This window comes from Euleptes europaea, chromosome 2, assembly GCF_029931775.1.
Source record: "Euleptes europaea isolate rEulEur1 chromosome 2, rEulEur1.hap1, whole genome shotgun sequence".
Lineage (NCBI taxonomy): Eukaryota > Metazoa > Chordata > Lepidosauria > Squamata > Sphaerodactylidae > Euleptes > Euleptes europaea.
The window spans coordinates 16,274,044-16,294,393 of NC_079313.1; the positions used below are offsets into that span (position 1 = coordinate 16,274,044).

The 20,350-nt window shown below is 48.6% G+C and overlaps 1 protein-coding gene across 1 annotated transcript; it reads left to right on the forward strand.

The window, feature by feature from the left end:
* Positions 1 to 1,696: 1,696 nt before the first annotated feature.
* On the forward strand, positions 1,697 to 20,080 carry CRIP1 (cysteine rich protein 1). Its single transcript, XM_056845282.1, has 4 exons — positions 1,697 to 1,777; positions 13,720 to 13,814; positions 18,535 to 18,592; positions 20,033 to 20,080. Exons 1-4 carry the CDS (start codon positions 1,738 to 1,740, stop codon positions 20,071 to 20,073), a joined length of 234 nt encoding a protein of 77 aa, XP_056701260.1. The 5' UTR covers positions 1,697 to 1,737; the 3' UTR covers positions 20,074 to 20,080.
* Positions 20,081 to 20,350: the final 270 nt, after the last annotated feature.

Genomic DNA, 20,350 nt, shown 5'->3' on the forward strand with positions numbered 1-20,350 from the left:
TTCATGGAGGAGGGGGCTATCCATGGCTAGTAGTCAAAATGGATACCAGTCATGATTCATACCTATTCTCTCCAGGATCAGAGGAGCATGCCTATTATATTAGGTGCTGTGGAACACAGGCAGGATGGTGCTGCTGCAGTCATCTTGTTTGGGGGCTTCCTAGAGGCACCTGGTTGGCCACTGTGTGAACAGACTGTTGGACTTGATGGGCCTTGGTCTGATCCAGCAGGGCCTTTCTGATGTTCTTAGGACACCTTAAAAAAAAACACAAGTAAAACCTTTAAAATTTTTAAGTAAAACCTTTGAAAATCAAGCCTTTGGTTAGAACGTACCCAGTACAGCTTCGAAGAAAACCGAAGATGGCAACCGTTTTTTGATAGATATGTTTGAATAGAGATAGATTGGTTTGTAATATGATTCAAGGATAGAGATAAGATATGAATTAGATTATGACAAGTATCACTGAATATTTGACTATTTAGTTCATTGTTAGGTACTATCACACTTATTACTAGGTATTTGTAAATGGCTGACTATTAAGTTTATTATTAACATTAATTTTTCCAAGGCAGTCAAGTCGAGTTATGATTAACACTGAACAGAGGTAAATAAGGGTGGAATACCAATTTAAGAGACTTGTGGATGTGAAAGTATGGCCCAGTCGCATTGGGCATGGACGGGTGATGAAATGCTATTCCTCAGCGGAACAGGCTTCCTCCGGAGGTGGTAAGCTCTCCTTCTCTGGAGGTTTTTAAGAAGAGGCTAGATGGCCATCTGTCAGCAATGCTGATTCTATAACCTTAAGCACATGATGAGAGGGAGGGCATCTTGGTCATCTTCTGGAAGGAAAGCTGCAGAGCAAAGGAAAGAGTAGGAACTTCAGCAAGGTTGCTGAGCCAGCAGGAAAGCTGCCCAGCCAGTCACCAGGCGCTTTAGGAAAGCACCAAGAAGTTGGGTGGGAAACACACGGTCATCAGCAGCTTTCCAGCAGCAGCTGGGTTTGAGCCAGCTTTTCACCCCCACCCTGCCCCATGCAGCAGGTAACCCCGATCTCAAAAATTAAGAATTAGAGACTTCCTGGTTTTAGGTGGGTGTAGCCATGTCCTCAGGAGGCATATCTCCAAGCTTGAAAGGAGAAGTTCTGCTGACACTGGAGGGCAAAGGAAGTTAACTCTCTCAACCAACCAGAACCAACGGGTTGAAATTACATCAAAAGAGTTTCTGTCTAGACATTAGGAAGAATTTTCTAACAGAGTGGATCCTCAGCGCAACAGGCTTCCTCGGGAGGTGGTGGGCTCTCCTTCCCTGGAGGTTTTGAAGCAGAGGCTAGATGGCCATCTGTCAGCGATGCTCATTCTGTGACCTTAAGCAGATGATGAGAGGGAGGGCATCTGGGCCATCTTCTGAGCATGGACATTTTGTTTTAATTCTTATGGTATCTCTTTTTGTCTTTGACCGTAATAAACAAATGATGATGATGATGATGATGATGATGAAGGTACCCAGTACAGCCCACCCCGAGACCAGTGACCCGCGGCCCCGCCGCCGCCGCCTCCTCGGGGCGCGCCCTGCTGGCCGGGCGGGGTCCGTGGGGCGAGGGAGCGGGCGTGGCGTGGGGCGGCGGGGCGGGGTGGGGCTGCGCTGGGCGCGGCGAGGGAGCGCGGCTCCGCCGGCCGCACACTGCCTCTGCCTTCCCTCCTTCCCTTCCGCACGCACCGCGCGCTCCTCGCCGCCGCCATGCCCAAGTGCCCCCGCTGCGCGAAGGAGGTCTACTTCGGTAAGGAGGGTGGCCGGGGCGAGGGTGCCCTGCTGGCGAGGGGGGATCCGGACGGGGGAGACCGAAAGAGCGAGGGGTGCGAGGATCTGCCCCGGGAAGGCTGCGGGAGGGGTGGTGGTGGTGGTGCTTCCAGCCGTCCTCGCCCGCTGAGCGCCCGGCGGCTTGCCCAGCGCGCGCGCCCCCTCCCGACCCCATGAGCGGGGGTCCTCTTCTTGGCCGGGCGGGGATTTGAACCCAGGGCTTCCGAGGGCTGACCCCAAGCTTTCGCCGCCGCGCCGCTCTGGCAGAGAGGAGGGATGCCCTTCGAGGCGGGATCCGGTCGGCCGCGCCGTCCTCTCGCCGGGAGCCTCTTCCTGCCTGTCGAGGGGCGCGAACGCGCGGCCGCTTGAGCCTCCTTTCTTCCCTGTTCCAGCCAGGATCCAGCCCGGATCGAACGCACGAACGTTCGAAGAACGTTCAGCCAGGATCGAACGCACGAACGTTCGAAGAACGTTCAGCCAGGATCGAACGCACGGACGTTCTTCCCTGTTCCAGCCAGGATTCAGCCCGGATCGAACGCACGAACGTTCTTCGAACGTTCGTGCGTTCGATCCTGGCTGAATCCTGGCTGGAACAGGGAAGAACGTCCGTGCGTTCGAAGAACGTCCGTGCGTTCGATCCTGGCTGAATCCTGGCTGGAACAGGGAAGAAAGGAGGCTCAAGCGACCGCGCGTTCTCGCCCTAGGTCAGCCCCTTGCAGGAAGCGGTGAAGCCGGAGTCGCTCCTCGGAGCCCGGGAGGGTCCCGACCAGGCAGCGACACCCCCCTCCTCTTCTTGGTGCCCACGCGGTGTACTGGCATCTGAGAAAACGAGGATCGGAAACACCCCCCTTCCCCCCATGAATGTAACTGAGCTTCTTCTCAGCTTTACCTGCCCCGCAGGGCTGTTGTGCGGATAAAAGAGAGGCGGAGAGAACCGTGTATGCCTCTCTCCGCTCACTGGGGGGAACGAGTGGGATGGATAGATTAGCGTTCAGATCACATCTGAAAATGGGGGGTGGGCAAGCAAAAGAAAAATGCTTCAGAGCACAGAAAGATGAGGTGGGGACAGGGGCGGGCGGGGCTTTGCTCCCGTCATCTGTATTCCCTGGACTCATGCTTGAGCTATTGGGCACCTGAATATTTGAATAATTTATTTCATTTAGATATTTGTAGTGGTGCAGTGGTTAAGAGCGGTGGTTTGGAGCAGAGGACTGTAATCCGGAGAAACAGGTTTGATTCCCTACTCCACATGAGTGGTGGAAGCTAATCTGGTGAGCGGGGTGGGTTTCCCCATTCCTACACATGAAGCCAACTGGGTGATCTTGGTGGGCTAGTCACAGCTCTCTTAGAGCTCTCTCAGCCTCACCAACCTCACGGGGTGTCTGTTGTGGGGAGGGAAAGGGAAGGTGATTGTAAGGCGGTTTGATTCTTCCTTAAGTGGTAGAGAAAGTCGGCATATAAAAACCAACTCTTCTTCTTCCTCCTCCTCTTCTTCCCTCGCTTTGTTTCCCCATTGCTACACATCTGGTGTGCCTCAGCCGTTTGCCGGAGATTTCAGGCAGGCAGGTGCGGCCGGCATGCTCCAGGGTAGCTCTGGCTTATAGTGTTTGCAAGGCAATTGAAACTAGAAATAGGAAATTCAAACACACAATCTAGCAAAACAGTAGCTATGCCACAGCTCAAAATACCAAAGTATGTAGCCAAGGGACATAAACTCATAAATATAATTTATCACGTACAAACATTACAACCACCTATATATACTGACTAAAATACCTCCACAGTAATTCTATTGGCATCGAATCAAGAGTCCGGTTGCAGTCCTTTCCAGATCATATGTTACTCTGGACAAATAAGACAAATGTGAAGTTCTGATGAAGATCTTTACGAAGCGGGATTAGGAGCCGGCAGCCCGTCGTATTTTTCTAATAGTACCAAGGAAGCTGATTTGTTGCTATTTTTCTACCGATGCTGAAGAGATGATTTACAGCTTTATTTAATAACTGGTCTACTGGTGTTGCGTCGTTGAAGAAATAGCCACAACATATGAAAGAACAAATTTACAGGATTGCAACAGGACTCTTGATTCTATGACAGTAGAATTACTGGGGATTGTAACCTTGGATGTATTTTAGTCAGTATATGTAGGTAGTCATAATGTTTGTACATGATAAATTATATTTATGAGTAAATGTTCCTCAGCCCCGTACTTTTGCACTTTGAGGTTAGATTAAAACACACCCACCCACAGCCTTTCCCTGTTGACAGTATTGTGAGTCGCTCAGCTGCCGTTTTGGTCACGTGTGGCGCTGGGATGAAGCGGGAACTGACGTGGAACCGGCGTGTGCCTGAAGCCAGGTTAGGGCCTGACCTGGATCATGCTCGCTTAGAGCTCAGGCTAGGAGTTGGGGCTCAGTCCTGTGTCCTGAGCTGGGAGGCTGAGCCTGGCTTCCCCCAGGGAGCAGGGCCATCTTAACGCATGGGCACCCTGGGCAGTGGCCCGGGGCCCCCACGAGCATAGCGTCCCCACGCTAATCTATGTATGTTGGGAGAGAGGGGCTGTGGCTTAGTTTGTAGAGCATCTGCTTGGCATGCAGAAGGTCCCAGGTTCAATCCCCAGCATCTCCAGTTAAAGGGACTAGGCAAGTAGGTGATGGGAGAGACCTAAGCCTGAGACCCTGGAGAGCCGCTGCCTGTCAGAGTAGACAATATTGATTTTGATGGACTGTGGGTCTCATTCAGTATAAGGCAGCTTCATGTGTTCATGTGTGACTTGCTGTCAATGAATACATAAGTGCTATAAGGTAAAGGTCCCCTGTGCAAGCACCGGGTCATTCCTGACCCATGGGGTGACGTCACATCCCGACGTTTACGAGGCAGACTTGTGGGTTTACGGGGTGGTTTGCCAGTGCCTTCCCCAGTCATCTTCCCTTTACCCCCAGCAAGCTGGGTACTCATTTGACCGACCTCGGAAGGATGGAAGGCTGAGTCAACCTTGAGCCGACTACCTGAAGCCAACTTCCGTTGGGATCAAACTCAGGTTGTAAGCAGAGCAGAGCTTGGACTGCAGTACTGCAGCTTACCACTCTGCGCTACGGGGTTCTTTACATAAATACTATACTAAACTATAAATATTTGTTATTGAAAAATGCATATTTAGCATGTGTTTTACTGAAGATAACGAACAATTATTAATGTTCATGTAGGTTTGGATTAAGAATAAATACTGAAGTATGATGTAAGATAGGATTTGTTCATTATGGAAGTATCAATAAATATATATTTAATTTTATCGATCATGGACATTTTTATTCCTGTGCGTGGTTGTGTAGGTAGGGGCTCCAGGGCACTGCTCTGCCCAGGGGCCTATAATGCTGGTAAGACGGCCCTGTCAGGCAGGGAGCGCTTCCTGCCCTGAGCAGATTTGAAGGGCCGCGCCTGCCCGCCAGTGAACCGATGCCAGAGTTTGGCCCAGCTGCTGAAACGGCTGGCAGAATGGGAGCCGCCCATTGAGGAATTCCTCTCCACCCTGTTTGTTGACTCTCCAGGGCAACGGGTTTGGCCACTGTGGGAAACAGGATGCTGGACGCGGCGGACCACTGATCTGATCCGGCAGGCTGCCTCTGTCGGGCTGTGTGCCCTGAACAATGGGAGAAAACCGTGTGACTCGATAAGGGTAGATGTTGAAATAAAGCAGGGATCCGGTGGCACCAAAGACTCGATGAAACTGAATTCTATCATGCGTTTTGTGTGTCGGTTGGAGCTCACTTCATCCGAGGGGGTGGAGTGTCCATGCATAGGTGACATATTTATATGCGCTTTATGCACCTGGGGAAGTGAGCTCTGATTCACAAAAAATGCACGGTAGAATAAACTTTTTTTTTATTGCGCCTCCGGGACTCCTGTTTTATTGTGCTGTCCTGACCTAGATGGCCCAGGCCAGCCCTGTCAAACAAACACATTTATTTAATACTGCCCAAGACCAATAAAAATAGGATCATTACTATAATTCAAACTTTCAGAATATCAGTTAACTCATGGGGGGAAAAACATTTAAAATTGTAGAGTCACAGAATTATGCAATATCTTATAAAACGTATAGCTTAAAAAGCCTATATATGGCTCACCCAAGTTTCCTAATCTTGTAGGCTAAACGTTTTGCTAAAAAGCCTATTTATGGCTTACCCGATTTTTTCTAATCTTATGGGCTATCCAACCAAACTTGGCAACCTTAACAGTGATCTTTCGATTCTTACCTGCTAACATTAGTGAGAGGAGAGTCCTTCTGTTTTTACAGGGATGGCGGGAAATTAGGGTTTTTTTTTATGGTGCCTCCGGGACTCCTGTTTTATTGTGCTGCCCTGATCTAGATGGCCCAGGCCAAATGTAAGGTCTGAGTTCACCTGTTGAATCCCAATCACCAAACGTCCAGACAGGGTATTCTAAGAGGCTGGTTTATTTGGGGAGCATAAGGTGAGTAGCAGGAACTTACAGGGGAAGGTACGAGGACTCTACTGCGGGGAATACAGACAGGTTGGAACATATACAGAAAACCAAAGGCACAGTTGGTTACCAAGCCGAGCCTGGTTCCCATGGTAGATTACAGTTATCACGCAAACGGAGAGAAAGCAGTCATAACAAACTTCTGAGAAACAGACCCTTGAAGGCCAGCTGCCTGGAGCTCACACCAGCCCCGTCTTGGAAGCTAAGCAGGGTCGGCCCTAGTTAGTATTTGGATCGGAGACCTCCAGGGAATACCAGGGTCGCTTTGCAGAGGCAGGCAATGGCAAACCACCTCTGCATATCTCTTCCCTTGAAAACCCTACAGCCTATGGGATCGCCATAAGTCAGCTGTGACTTGACAGCACCTTCCTTTGCTGGTGTAACACGGCTTCTCATTTGGGAATAGCCATTTCTCCACATGTCTGTGCTACAGGCTCAGGATTGCGCGGTTGCTTGCTAACTAATATGGATTACCTGTTGCAACTATGGAGAGCTATGTAACGGAGAGAGGGTGAACTCCCTTCTAGCAGCCTGCCTGACCATTCTTCCCTTTTCAGACTCCATTGGTGGCCTGGGGCACTTTCATACATGCTGAATAATGCACTTTCAGTGCACTCTCAATCTGGGAGGGGCTGTGGCTCAGTGATAGAGCATCTGTTTGGCATGCAGAAGGTCCCAGGTTCAATCCCCGGCATCTCCAGTTAAAGGGACTAGGCAGGTAGGTGATGTGAAAGACCTCTGCCTGAGACCCCTGAGAGCTGCTGCCGGTCTGAGTAGACAATACTGACTTTGATGGACCCAGGGGCTGATTCAGTAGAAGGCAGCTTCATGTATTCACTTTAACGATCGTTTGCTAGTGGATTTTGCCATTTCGCACAGTAAAATCCAGCTGCAAAGTGGATTGAAAGTGGATTGAAAGTGCATTATTCGGCAGGTGCGAAAGCGCAGTTATTCTGCAATTCCTCAGAAGGAGAACGTCGGGCCGGTTCCGCTAGCCATCCGGCCTAGCTTCTCCTTCTGTTAGCCAGCAAATGATCAATGCTTTTGTTTGATTAGAACAATAATTACAACCGTACCCAGTGTTAGGCATGGCCCAGCTGCTATCTGAGCTGCCGAACGGTGCCTTGACACTTCAGTCCTAAGTCCTTTGAAATCAATGGGCCTAGCCTGAAATAGCTCCATTGGATTGCATTGTGCCTATATATTTTTATTATTTATTTGTTTTAATTATTTCTGTCCCATGCCTCTCCAGGCAGGGATTGATTGCTGCCCCCGTTCCTGAGACCTTATCTGTCTTCAATCTGGGATTCCCCCGGGGAGGGGACAGAGGGTGTAGCCCTCCACTGCCTATACAGTTGGGGTCTAGCTAGTGTGTGTGTGTGTGTGTGTGTGTGTTAAGTGACGTCAAGTCGCTTCCGACTCATGGCGACCCAATGAATCAGTGTCCTCCAAAACATCCTATATTTGACAGCCTTGCTCAGGTCTTGCAAATTGAGGGCTGTGGCTTCCTTTATTGAGTCGATCCATCTCTTGTTGGGTCTTCCTCTTTTCCTGCTGTTAGCTAGAGGGGAATCATTTTGGATGGCAGGTCGGGAAGCATGGGGAACAAGGAATGCTAGAATGGCGCATGGGAGATTGCCAGCTAGAAGGACTGGCACATGGGGGTGGCCGTTCAGCAAGAGCAGCTTATTGCATGTGCCTGTGTTTGATGGTGCAGAACCTCAGCTGTGGCTGGGATTCTTTCCTGACCTTCCAATGCTCCTTGCAAGGAGGGCTTGAACTTGGAGCTTTGGAGTGGCGTAGTGGTTAAGAGCGGCGGGTTTGATTTCCCACTCCTCCACATGAAGCCTGCTAAGTGACCTTGGGCTAGTCACAGTTTTCTCCGAACTCTCTCTCTCAGCCTCACGTACAAGGTGTCTGTTGGGGGGGAAGGGAAGGTGATTGTAAGTCACTTTGAGACTCCTTAAAGGTAGAGAGAAGCGGGGTATAAAATCCAACTCCTCTTCTTCTTGGGTCTGTTATACCTGGTGGAAAGTCTTCACCACCATCCTTCTTCCTTGGTGTGTGTGTATTTATGTATATATGTATATATATTTGTGTGTGTGTGTGTGTGTGTATCAGTCCTTTTACCAGGATCCATGGCTCCTGTTGCCGGGTGGAGGCTCTCCCCTGAGAAGTTAGTGGGCAGATGTGAAGGCACAGCGTGGTGTTGTGGTTAAGAGCTCCAGACTCTAGTCTGGAGTACCGGGTTTGATTCCTCATTCCTCCACATGAGCGGCGGACTCTACTCTGGCGAACTGGATTGGTTTCCCCACTCCTCCACATGAAGCCAGCTGGGTGACCTTGGGCTAGTCGCAGTTCTCTCAGCCCCACCTACTTCAGAAGATGTCTGTTGTGGGGAGAGGAAGGGAAGGTGACTGTAAGCCGGTTTGAGTCTCCTTAAAGGTAGAGAAAATCGGCATATAAAAACCAACTCTTCTTCTTCTTTGTTTCCTCTTTCCTCTTCTTCCTTCTTCTCTCTTCTTCTTCCTTGTTTCCGATTTCCTCTTCTTCTTCCGCTTCTTTCTTCTTCTTCTTCTTCCCTTGATACTGCATCAATATCTGTGTCTCTCTTTCCTGCCACTCCTTTACTCGGGTTTTGAACAGAGAGATTGCTAGGAAGGATCCCAGGCCAACATCTTGTGGTTCTCCATGGTGCTTAATTAGGAGCCTCCCTCCTCACCATACTCAGGTGTGTTCCTAATCATTTCCTTGGAGGAGGAAGATCGGGAGGGGAGGCTTTAATTACTGCTTTGTCTCAATTGCAAAGCGTGTTTCTTTATTAAAAGAGAACATGAATGAGGTGTAGTGGTTAAGAGTAGCGGGCTCTAATCTGGAGAACCGGGTTCGGTTCCCCACTCCACATGAAGCCTGCTGGGTGACCTTGGGCTACTCACAGTTCTCTCCGAACTCTCTCAGCCCCACCTACCTCACAAGGTGTCTGTTGTGAAGAGAGGAAGGGAAGGCAATTATAAGCTGGTCCCCTTTAAAAAGGTAGACAATCAGGGTATAACAACCAAATCTTCTTCTTCTGCTTCTTCTAATTGTGCAGTTACAAGCATTGGGGGGAAAATATTAAGGAACGATCTCATTTGTTGCAAAGAGGAGAAAAAAGGAGTTACCAAGGCCTCCCTGCACAGGTAAAAGAATGATTGGGCTTCAGAACGAAAATAGAAACGGGAGTATTTAAAGAGACAGGAGCTCTGGACTGCCAGGACAGTACATCATAACAAAAAATATACACCAACCTATGTACACATACAATGTCACAGAAAATCACATAGAACAGCCACTATGCAGTATCAAAATATATTCAGCATGTGTACTCACATAAAACACGATACACAAACAACAACATGACCCCAAAAGTGCACAAACATATGTCCAAGTCACACAAATATTATTCACATCAAGATGATTTTCCACACGAATTTTTCAATTATGGACAAAAGCCTAAATAAACAATCCCATGAACATGCACAAAATGTGCACCACTGTCTCTGCTGAAAGACGGGGGGTGGGGGTGGGGGTGGAAATCCTCCAGAGGAACTCAAGCCGTTTGGTACAAAGTACTTTGTCAGTTTCTTTTCATTCTTTGCTGTTTCTTTAGCTCCATATCGCATGTACTCCTATGCTGTAGAATCACAAAATTTAAATCATATGGCCATACTTTATACGTATAATTTATTACAATTTGCATGTGTGTGTGTGTGTGTGTATAAAGTGCAGTCAAGTCGCTTCCAGCTCATGGCGACCCTATGAATGAAAGTCCTCCAAAATGTCCTGTCTTTGAAAGCCCTGCTCAGATCTTTCAAATTGAGGGCTGTGGCTTCCTTTATAGAGTCTGTCCATCTCTTGTTGGGTCTTCCTCTTTTCCTGCTGCCCTCAACTTTTCCTAGCATGACTGTCTTTTCCAGTGACTCTTGTCTTCTCATAATGTGACCAAAATACGACAGCCTCAGTTTAGTCATTTTAGCTTCTAGGGTAAACGTTCCATTTCTTGTTTTACAATTTCAAGCTCACCACATGCTTATTCCATTCTTATCCCATTATTGCAATGCTACTCACCACACATATCTTAATGTAATCTCAATGTAACACTCAGCTTACAAAGGTTACCGTTCCTTCTAGATACCCGTTTGTGAATTACATTGCCCTCCTAGGTCCAAGAAGTAGCCATAGCCTAAATTGCCTATGGAAGAGAGTGAAGCTATTACAAATCTCAGTAGTGATGACAGAATTGTCATTAAAATTGCAGACAAGGGAGGGGCTATCGTGTTATTGGATAAAGTTGATTGTATTGCAGAAGCTATGTCACAGCTCAATAATCGTGTGTATTATGAACTTGTGAATAAAGATCCTACAGAGTCAGATGCACTTATCAGGACTGTGGTATTTGAAGGGCTACAATTGAAAAATTCATGTGGAAAATTATCTTGGTGTGAATTATATTTGTGTGACTTAGATATATGTATGTGCGCTTTTGGGGTCGTGTTGTTGTTTGTGTATTTCTTTTTTATGTGAGTACACATGCGGAATAGAGCCCCTTGGCGCAGAGTGTTAAGCTGCAGTACTGCAGTCCAAGCTCTGCTCACAACCTGAGTTCGATCCCAATGGAAGTTGGTTTCAGGTAGCTCAAGGTTGACTCAGCCTTCCATCCTTCCGAGGTCGGTTAAATGAGTACCCAGCTTGCTGGGGGTAAAGGGAAGATGACAGGGGAAGGCACTGGAAAACCACCCCGTAAACAAAGTCTGCCTCGTAAACATCGGGATGTGACGTCACCCCATCGGTCAGGAATGACCCAGTGCTTGCACAGGGGACCTTTACCTTTTTACACATGCTGAATATATTTTGATACTGCATTGTGGCTGTTCTACGCGATTTTCTAGGACAGCACATTGAGCATCACCATATGGACAGTTGCCGATTGCATTTTACATGGGGTGGTTTTCGGGAATTGCCACCAATCAGGCCTGGGAAAAGAGAAAACACTGCAGAAAATGCCAACTGTGATTTGTCTAGATCCCCCGTCAAAGCAGTGCAAACAAATCGCTGTAATTCTGAGCCATGTGGAACAAAACGGGAACCAGCCGGGAACCAGCCATCCTCCGTGGCCAGGGTCCCTTCCGGCGTCTCAGTCAATTTCTTTGTTTTACCGTAAGGGTTAACTCATTGGTTTGCAGTTAGAAAAGTATGAGCCTGTGTTTGATTAAAACATATTTTTATAGCTCCGAGGAAGTTAATGTTTTTAAAAAGACTTGACAATATTTGGCCAGCCTATTGTCAGATCTTTTTTATTAGGTGGGAGGGGGAAGGGGAGAGAGCTGGTCAAAGACTGAGATCTGGGTGCTGCTGCGAAAATCTAACCTTATTCCTTTTGTCAATATTTGTGGCTGCTGAAGGAAACGACACCTAGTAATCTAGCCTTTTGTACCAAGATTAAGGTGTGTTTGTGAGTGTCCAGGACTTGGTGGAAAAGCACTTGGGTAGAAGAAGAAAAAGAGTTGGTTTTTATACCCTGCCTTTCTCTACCTTTAAGGAGTTTCAAAGCGGCTTACAATCACCTTCCCTTACCCTCCCCTCAACAGACACCCTGTGAGGTAGGTGGGGCTGAGAGAGTTCGGAGAGAACTGTGACTAGCCCAGGGTCACCCAGCAGGCTTCATGTGTAGGAGTGGGGAAACCAACCTGGTTCACCAGATTTGAGTCCACCTCTCGTGGAGGAGTGGGGAGTCAAACCCGGTTCTCCAGAATAGAGTCTGCCTCTCTTAACCACTTCACCACGGCTGCTCTTTTGAGTCACTGCATCTTTTTGCCTCCGCTTTTACAGTTGTATGTGGGGGGGGGGCACTTCAGCTGTGGCCGGGATGCCACTGCAAATTCCTGTATGGCTGGTTTGGGCTTGCATACTCCCCTGGGAATGAAGCCATTGCAGGCACCTTCCTTGTGCTGTCAAGGCAGAGAGGGGCTCAGTGGAAGAGCATCTTATCTACACTGGTCGTTTATGCTTGGGAGTTTCACCTGAGGTTCGTTGCTCACTGGACTCACACTTTCCTGTTGGGAATCTATGCACCAGCAGTCTCCAAGCTCAAATCAAGAAGCCTTGGAGTCCCCGCCCCTTGAAACGCTGCTTTGTAATTGGCTGTACTGCTTATTGGGAGTCCCCCGCCCCCCAAAAACCAATTGCCACATAAAAAAGCATTTTAAGAACAAAAACAACAAATCAGAGCTATCTGAAAGGAATGGGGGAGAGGAACCCAAGCCTAATTTTTAAATCCGTTCTTCTGCTCAGAAAGGACTCCCAGGAAGCATTTGAATCTTCGCCTCTTGACACGCTGCTTTGTAATTGGTTAGAGTGCTTTCTTTGAGAGAAACATCACTTCCCCAAGCTTCCCTGTCCTGTGTTTTGCCTTATGCGTGGGGATTTCACCCGGGCTGAGCTCAAGGGAGATGGAAGAATTGGGTTAATAGAGGAACAGGAAGTCCCGGGATTTGTGAGGGTTGGCCATGAAGTCTTCTCTAATGGACGGAAAACTCATGCATAACTCCAAGGAACAACCGAGACAGACCGGGGGCGAATGGGAGTGAAAGTACCCATTCATAACTGACCTACTGATTAGTCTTATCGAGACCAAAGGTCTGACTCAGTAGAAGGCATCTTTGTGTGTGCAGTGCGAGCTCCCAGGATCAATGGATCTTGTGCTGCTAGAAGAGCCAAGAGCCTGCACAGGACAGAATTGCTAGCATAGCTGTGCTGGTGGGAATCGGAGGAGCTTCTTTCACTCTTCAAGAGCGGTGCAGCGGTTAAGTTGTTGGACTAGGATCCAAGAACCTCAAAGTTCAAATCCTTACTTTGCTGTGAAAGATTTCAGGGTGACCTCGGGCCCACAGCGTGGTGTAGTGGTTAAGAGTGGTGGTTAGGAGAGGCGGACTCTAATTTGGTTGGTTTCCCCACTCCTACACATGAAATCAGCTGGGTGACCTTGGGCTAGTCACGGTTCCCTCTGAACTCTCTCAGCCCCACCTACTTCACAAGGTGTCTTGTGGGGAGGGGAAGGGAAGGTGATTGTAAGCCGGTTTGATTCTTCCTTAAGTGGTAGAGAAAGTTGGCACATAAAAACCAACTCCTCCTCCTCCTCCTCCTCCTCCTCCTCATAGCTGACCTTGCAGGACCGTTGTGAGAATAAAAAACGGAGGAGAGGAGAATGATGTAAGCCACATTGAGACCCCATTAAGGGGGAAAAGGAAGGCTACAAACGAAATGAAATCACAAAAATAAACATAAGACTGCGGGTGCAGATAGAGACCGGGATGGCCTGTGTTTCGAGGGCTTTTGAGCTCTTTTGATCAGTGCTGCTTATTTGTGTTCTTGTCCTGGCAGCTGAAAAAGTCACCTCCCTGGGGAAAGACTGGCACCGGCCGTGCTTGAAGTGTGAAAAATGCAACAAGACCCTGACTGCAGGTGGCCACGCAGAGGTACGTTCAGGGCTTGAGGTGGGCCGTGGCTCATTGGCAGAGTGTCCGCTTTGCAAGCGGAAGCTCCCAGGTTCGATCCCTAGCTTCTCCACTTAAAAGGCTCAGGTGAACTGAGCAATGGGAAAGACCTCTGAACAAAATTCTAGAGAGCTGCTGCATGTCACAGTGGACAATACTCACTGAATACGAAGGCTTTGTCGGCATTAGCAATACAAACAGTGTGTGTGTGTGTTAAGTGCCGTCAAGTCGCTTCCAACTCATGGCGACCCTTTGAATGAAAGTCCTCCCAAATGTTCTATCTTTGACAACCCTGCTCAGATCCTGCAAATTGAATGCCATGGCTTCCTTTATTGAGTCAATCCATCTCTTGTTGGGAATTCTTCTTTTCCTGCTGCCCTCAACTTTTCCTAGCATGACTGTCTTTTCCAGTGACTCTTGTCGTCTCATGACGTGACCAAAATACGACAACCTCAGTTTAGTCATTTTAGCTTCTAGGGTCAGTTCAGGCTTGATTTGATCTATAACCCACTGTTTTGTTTTTTTGGCAGTCCAGGGTATTCGTAACTCTCTCCTCCAACGCCACATTTCAAAGGAATCTATTTTCTTCCTATCAGCTTTCTTCACTGTCCAGCTTTCACACCCATACATAGTAATAGGGAAGACGATGGCATGAATTAATCTAGTCTTTGTGGCCAGTGACACATCCTTACAAACAGTAGCTACTGCATAAACATAAAACACGATTTATGATCACCTCCATAAAATTTAGCCCTAAAACAGTTTTAAGTGCAATAAGTAGTTTACTCACTGCAGAGCCCTGAGATCGCCTTGTGATTTACACAAACCTTCATGCACTTTAAATTGCCCTCTGCTAGAATCTTGCCAACACATCAATTACTAGTGTATCCTGTTTGTTTGTAAGGAGAGAGGCCTTAATACTTACAGGTAACCATTCCCTGTTCGCAAATATTGGGTCTAGTAATTGGAGCTGACCTCTGACATACAGTGGAGAGTTGAATAGGACTTGGGAGGACAATACTCACCTTGGTAGACCAAGAGTCTGGTTAGGGGATAAGGTAACTTAATCAAGGGGCCGTGCATGGCTCAGTTGGCAGAGCATTGGCTAGGCATGCAGAAGGTCCCAGGTGCAGTCCCCAGGTGGTAAGCGATGTGAAAAACCTATACCTGAGACCCTGGAGAGTCGCTGCCAGTCAGAGTCGACCATACTGACCTTGATACACCAAGGGCCTGACTCAGGATATGGTATCTTAAACGAGGGGCCAATGGCTCGGTTGGCAGAGCATCTTCTTGGCATGCAGAAGGGTCCTGGGTTCGATCCCCCGCATCTCCATTTAAAAGGATCTGATGGTAGGGGATGTGAAAGACCTCTGCCGGGGACCCTGGAGAGCTGCTGCCAGTCGGAGCAGATGATAATAGCCTTGAAAGACCAATGGGCGGCTGACTCAGTACAAAGCAGTTTCATGTGCTTGTTATTTTTGCCCACATTTTAAAAAAAGTTATTACTTATTTCTTCTTAAAAACGAGGGGTGGGGCACCAAGGAGCTTACAAAATATAGGCAAATGTATAGAAACGAAGAGAATAGCGTCAGCAGCCCATGACAGATGACGCAGAGCATCCCAAGCAGTAAGCCTCCATTGCATTACCAGCCCGTGAATCAGAAGAATCAAAACACCTTTGAAATAATGCTGCCTTTTTGCCTTCCAAAGATCATCTGGAAGGGCGTTGTCCTTACTGTCTCTAGTAGCTCATCCCGGAGGATACAGGCAGGTCATGAGTGAGAGGGCAGGGAGGGTTGCGTGTTTGGCTCTCGTGGCCCTTTCTGACACGTCCAGGGAAATGCCAATATCCACTTTGGGGTCAGGAAGGAATTTTCCTCCAGGCCAGATTGGCCAGGAATCCTGGAGGTATTTTTTGCCATCTTCTGGGCATAGGGTTGCCAGGTCCCTCTTCGGCACCGGTGGGAGTTTTTTTGGGCGGAGCCTGCGGAGGGAGGGGTTTGTGGAGGGGAGGGACTTCAATGCCATAGAGTCCGATGGCCAAAGCAGCCATTTCCTCCAGGTGAACTGATCTCTATCGGCTGGAGATCAGTTGTAATAGCAGAAGATCTCCAGCTAGTACCTGGAGGTTGGCAACTCTCTCTGGGCATGGAGCAGGGGTCACTCAGGGGGTGTGTGGGGGAGGTAGTTGTGAATTTCCTGCATTGTGCAGGGGGTTGGACTCAATGACCCTGGTGGTCCCTTCCAACTCTATGATTCTATGACCAGAGCAGTAACCCAGAAAACATGTTATCAGGCTGTCAATAAATGTGCTGCCCTGTGGGATAGTGTCACAAGCAGGAAATGGTGGTAGGAACAGCAGGGGGGGAATGGGGGACGACAAAGACAACCATGCCAGCAAGCCCCCAGCTGGCTCCTGTTCTCGTGATCTCTCTGCACACATCCAGATAGCATCCCCACCCCCAGATCAGATATTTCACAGTCATTTGCCAGCAGCACGAGTCATCCTAATGGACAGAAGCGGATGGTGGTTATTGGGGGCAGACAACTATTGACCGCAGGCAGGATGTAGACCGTGTGCAGAGCCGCTTTTGAACTGACCTTCAGGCAAGGATTTCAGGCCATCTGCCTCTTCTTGATGCTCAGACGATTTTCCGCCGAGGTGAGGCCCCTCCATGGCTATCGCAGCTAGATTGGAACCCCCATGTTCAAAGGCACTCTATCTTTGAATGCGGATTACTAGCGGGGGCAACATGAGGGGAGGGCCTTGGCCTCTGTGTCCTGTTAATTGGCCTTCCATGGAAACTGGGTAGCCACTGATTGAAAACAGGGTGCTGGACTAGATGGACCACTGGTCTGACCCAGCAGGGCAGCTCTGATGTTCTTATTGAATCATAGAATCATAGAGTTGGAAGGGATCACCAGGGATCACCAGTCCAGCCCCCTGCAGAATGCTGGAAATTCACAACTACCTCCCCCACACACACCCAGTGGACCCCCCCCCCAACCTTCATGCCCAGAAGATGGACAGGGTGCCCTCCCTCTCATGATCTGCCTAAGGTCATAGAATCAGCACTGCTGACAGATGGCCTCTGCTTAAAAACCTCCAGGGAAGGAGCGCTTACCACCTCCTGTTCCACCGAGGAACCGCTCTAACTGTTAGAAAGTTCTTCCTAATGTCTTCACATAAACTCTTTTGATTTGATTTTAACCTGTTGGTTCTGGTCCGACCTTCTGGGGCAACGGAAAACAACTCGGCACCCTTCTCTATACCACAGCCCTTCAAGTACTTGAAGACGGTTACTGTATCCCCTCTCAGTCTTCTCTTCATGCTAAACATACCCAGCTCCTTCAACCTTTCCTCATAGGACTTGGTCTCCAGACCCCTCACCATCTTTGTTGCCCTCCTCTGGACACGTTCCAGCTTGTCTACATACTTCTTAAATTACAGTGCCCAAGACTGAACACAATACTCTAAGTGAGGTCCAACCAGAGCAGAGTAAAGCGATACCATCACTTCACGTGATCTGGACACTATATTGGTGTGACAACATCTTCTTGTGGGCTTGGAATTATCATGTTCACTGGTAAAAGTGCTCTGTGTTTCTCCACTAAGAAGCCTCTTTCTTTCCAGTCCGAATTGTACTTACCTATTCACACAACTGATATCTGATTTTCCTGTGGGTGAAAATATTTTGGCTCTTCTTTTGATTTTTACTGTTGGCAGACCAATTTGGCACACACACTTGAGTGGGAACGCACTACACAAGCTGTTTTCCCCAGCAGCTTCTTGGCTGCCAGCAACTGCCGCCTCCTTCTACCTTCATGAATACTTCAGTGTTGATTGTGTAGGAGGAGACTTCAAGGACTTGAAGGGCTTTCATATAGAGGAGGGTGCCGAGTTGTTTTCTGTTGTTCCAGAAGGTCGGACCAGAACCAATGGTTTGAAATTAAATCAAAAGAGTTTCTGTCTAGACATTAGGAAGAATTTTCTAACAGTTAGAGCGGTTCCTCAGTGGAACAGGCTTCCTCAAGAGGTGGTAAGTGCTCCTTCCCTGGAGGTTTTTAAGCAGAGGCTAGATGGCCATCTGTCAGCAATTCTGATTCTATGACCTTAGGCAGATTATGAGAGGGAGGGCACCTTGGCCATCTTCTGGGCATGGAGTAGGGGTCACTGGAGGTGTGCAGGGGGAAATTGTGAATTTCCAGCATTGTGCAGGGGGTTAGACTAGATGACCCTGGTGGTCCCTTCCAACTGTGATTCTATGAGACGGTGCCCAAAGCTCACAGGCTTTGGGAGAAAAGTTAGCTCTAGTCCTTACTGGAGTTGGCAGCAGCTCCAGAGGAGGGGCTGTAGCTCTGGTAGAGGATCAGCTTTGGAGGCAGAAGGTCCCGGGTCCAATCCCTGGCATCTCCAGTTAAAAGGGCCAGGTAGTAGGTGTTGCAAAAGACCTGGACCTAAGACCCTGGAGACCTGCTGCCAGTCTGAGTAGACAATACTTCCCTTGACAGGCAAAGGGCCTGCTTCGCTATAAGGCAGCTTCATGTGTTCAAAATTTGTTTGTTCTGCCGGTGTGTGTGATGGAGCGGACCTGTGGTTTTGCGTCTTCCTCCGTTTTCACTGGTTAATACCACTGATCCTCAGAACTCAAAGGTCCTGTTACCGGTGCTTTTCCTGAGTTGATTGCATTTGTCTTTGCAGCATGATGGGAAACCCTACTGCAACCACCCTTGCTACGCTGCGTTGTTTGGACCCAAAGGTAAAAGGCATCTTGCAGGGGAAAGGGAAGGTGTCGCCGGGTATCAGTTAGCCCGCATTCTCTTGGGATATTATCACCTAGAAGCATGATCTTGTGGATCCCCAAGGGCAGTGCTTCCAACGCCCCTCTCGCTCACACAAGATCCAGGAGGGATCACTAGGCTGGGGAGCCCCATGGGATTCCAAACAGAGATTCAGGTAGTAATCCAGCGGAGAGCCAGAGTGTAAAGTGCATGGAACATGTCTGGGCAGAGCAAAAACTCAGGGTACACAAAACAAGAATGGCTCAAGATGCAAAGCGGAGCATGGGCTGGAGAAATTATAGCAGCTCTGGTCCAGAGGATAAAAGAAACAGAACTTGCCAGGCTTGGAAAGAAGTAGGGGAGGGGCTGTGGCTCAGTGGCAGAGCATCTTCTTGGCATGCAGAAGGCCCCAGGTTCAGTCCCCAACGTCTCCAGTTTAAGGGATCAATCAAGTAGGTGATGTGAAAGACCTCTACCTGAGACCCTGGAGAGCCGCTGCCGGTGTTAGTAGACAGTACTGACTTTGATGGACCAAGGGTCTGGTTCAATAGAAGGCAGCTTAATGTATTTAGGTTAAGTCAAGGATAAGCCCTCTAGATTGGTTTGGGGGGGGGGAGGAGGTGGAGATGTTCTCAAGCCGAGCAACTTTTCCAAACCAGGGTTGGGGGTTGGGGGCAAGAGCGGAAGTGAGACCGAGGGAGTGTCCGAAGTGAAACCCCACATCAGGAGTGGAAGGAGTTAGCTCATCAGGGTGAGAGGTGTACATTTTCTGAAAGGTAGTTAAATTACAGGCTGCTTGCCTCCCCCCCAGGTGGGTGGTCTTTTGTTAGGGGAGACTGTTGAACAACGTGAGATACCAGAGGACACATTTATTGAACCACAATATTTTGCATAATAGTCCAGGAGTCTTCCATGAGTGACCAGATCAGGTTCTCTCTGGGTTTTCTTATGCACATAACATTTCTGGGCTTGTTTGTATAGCTGCCTTGTCTGTGTCATACACAGCAAGAGGCTCTTACCACTAACCTCCTTGGTTCTGCAAATGGCCCTAGCTGGGACTTTGGGGAGGGGCCGTGGCTCAGAGGTAGAGCATCTGCTTGGCATGCAGAAGGTCCCAGGTTCAATCCCCAGCATCTCCAGTTAAAAGGACCAAGCAGTAGGTGACATGGAAGACCTCCACCTGAGACTATGAAGAGCCCTGCCAGTCTGAATAGACATTACTGACCTTGATGGATCAAGGGGGGGTCTGATTCAGTATAAGGCAGATGCATGTGTTTGTGTGACTTGCATTGAAGAGGCATTAACTTTTCCTCAATTTACCTGGCCTCATCAATGCCTAAACTTGAAGGATCCTGTTTTTTATTTTAACTAGAATTTGTGAAACGGAGTATTTAGTATCCATCTTTGTTGTCTTTCAGGGTTTGGCCGTGGCGGTGCTGAAAGCCACACGTTCAAATGAAGCTCAGGTAATTATAATCATCCTTGCCAGTATGGTGTAGTGGTTAAGAGCAGTGGACTCTAATCTGGAGAACCGGGTTTGATTCCCCACTCCTCCACATGAGCGGCGGACTCTAATCTGGTGAACCGGGTTAGTTTCCCCATTCCTCCACATGAAGACTGTTGGGTGACTTTGGGCAAGTCACAGCTTTGTTAGAGCTCTCTTAGCCCCACCTACCTCACAGGGTATCTCTTGTGGGGAGGGGAAGGGAAGGTGATTGTAAGCTGGTTTGAGTCTC

Coding starts and splice junctions, on each gene's coding strand:
- CRIP1 (XM_056845282.1), top strand. CDS start 1,738: ATGCCCAAGTGCCCCCGCTGCGCGAAGGAGGTCTACTTCG. Junction 1,778..13,719: donor CGCGAAGGAGGTCTACTTCG/GTAAGGAGGGTG, acceptor TTGTCCTGGCAG/CTGAAAAAGTCACCTCCCTG. Junction 18,593..20,032: donor TGCGTTGTTTGGACCCAAAG/GTAAAAGGCATC, acceptor GTTGTCTTTCAG/GGTTTGGCCGTGGCGGTGCT.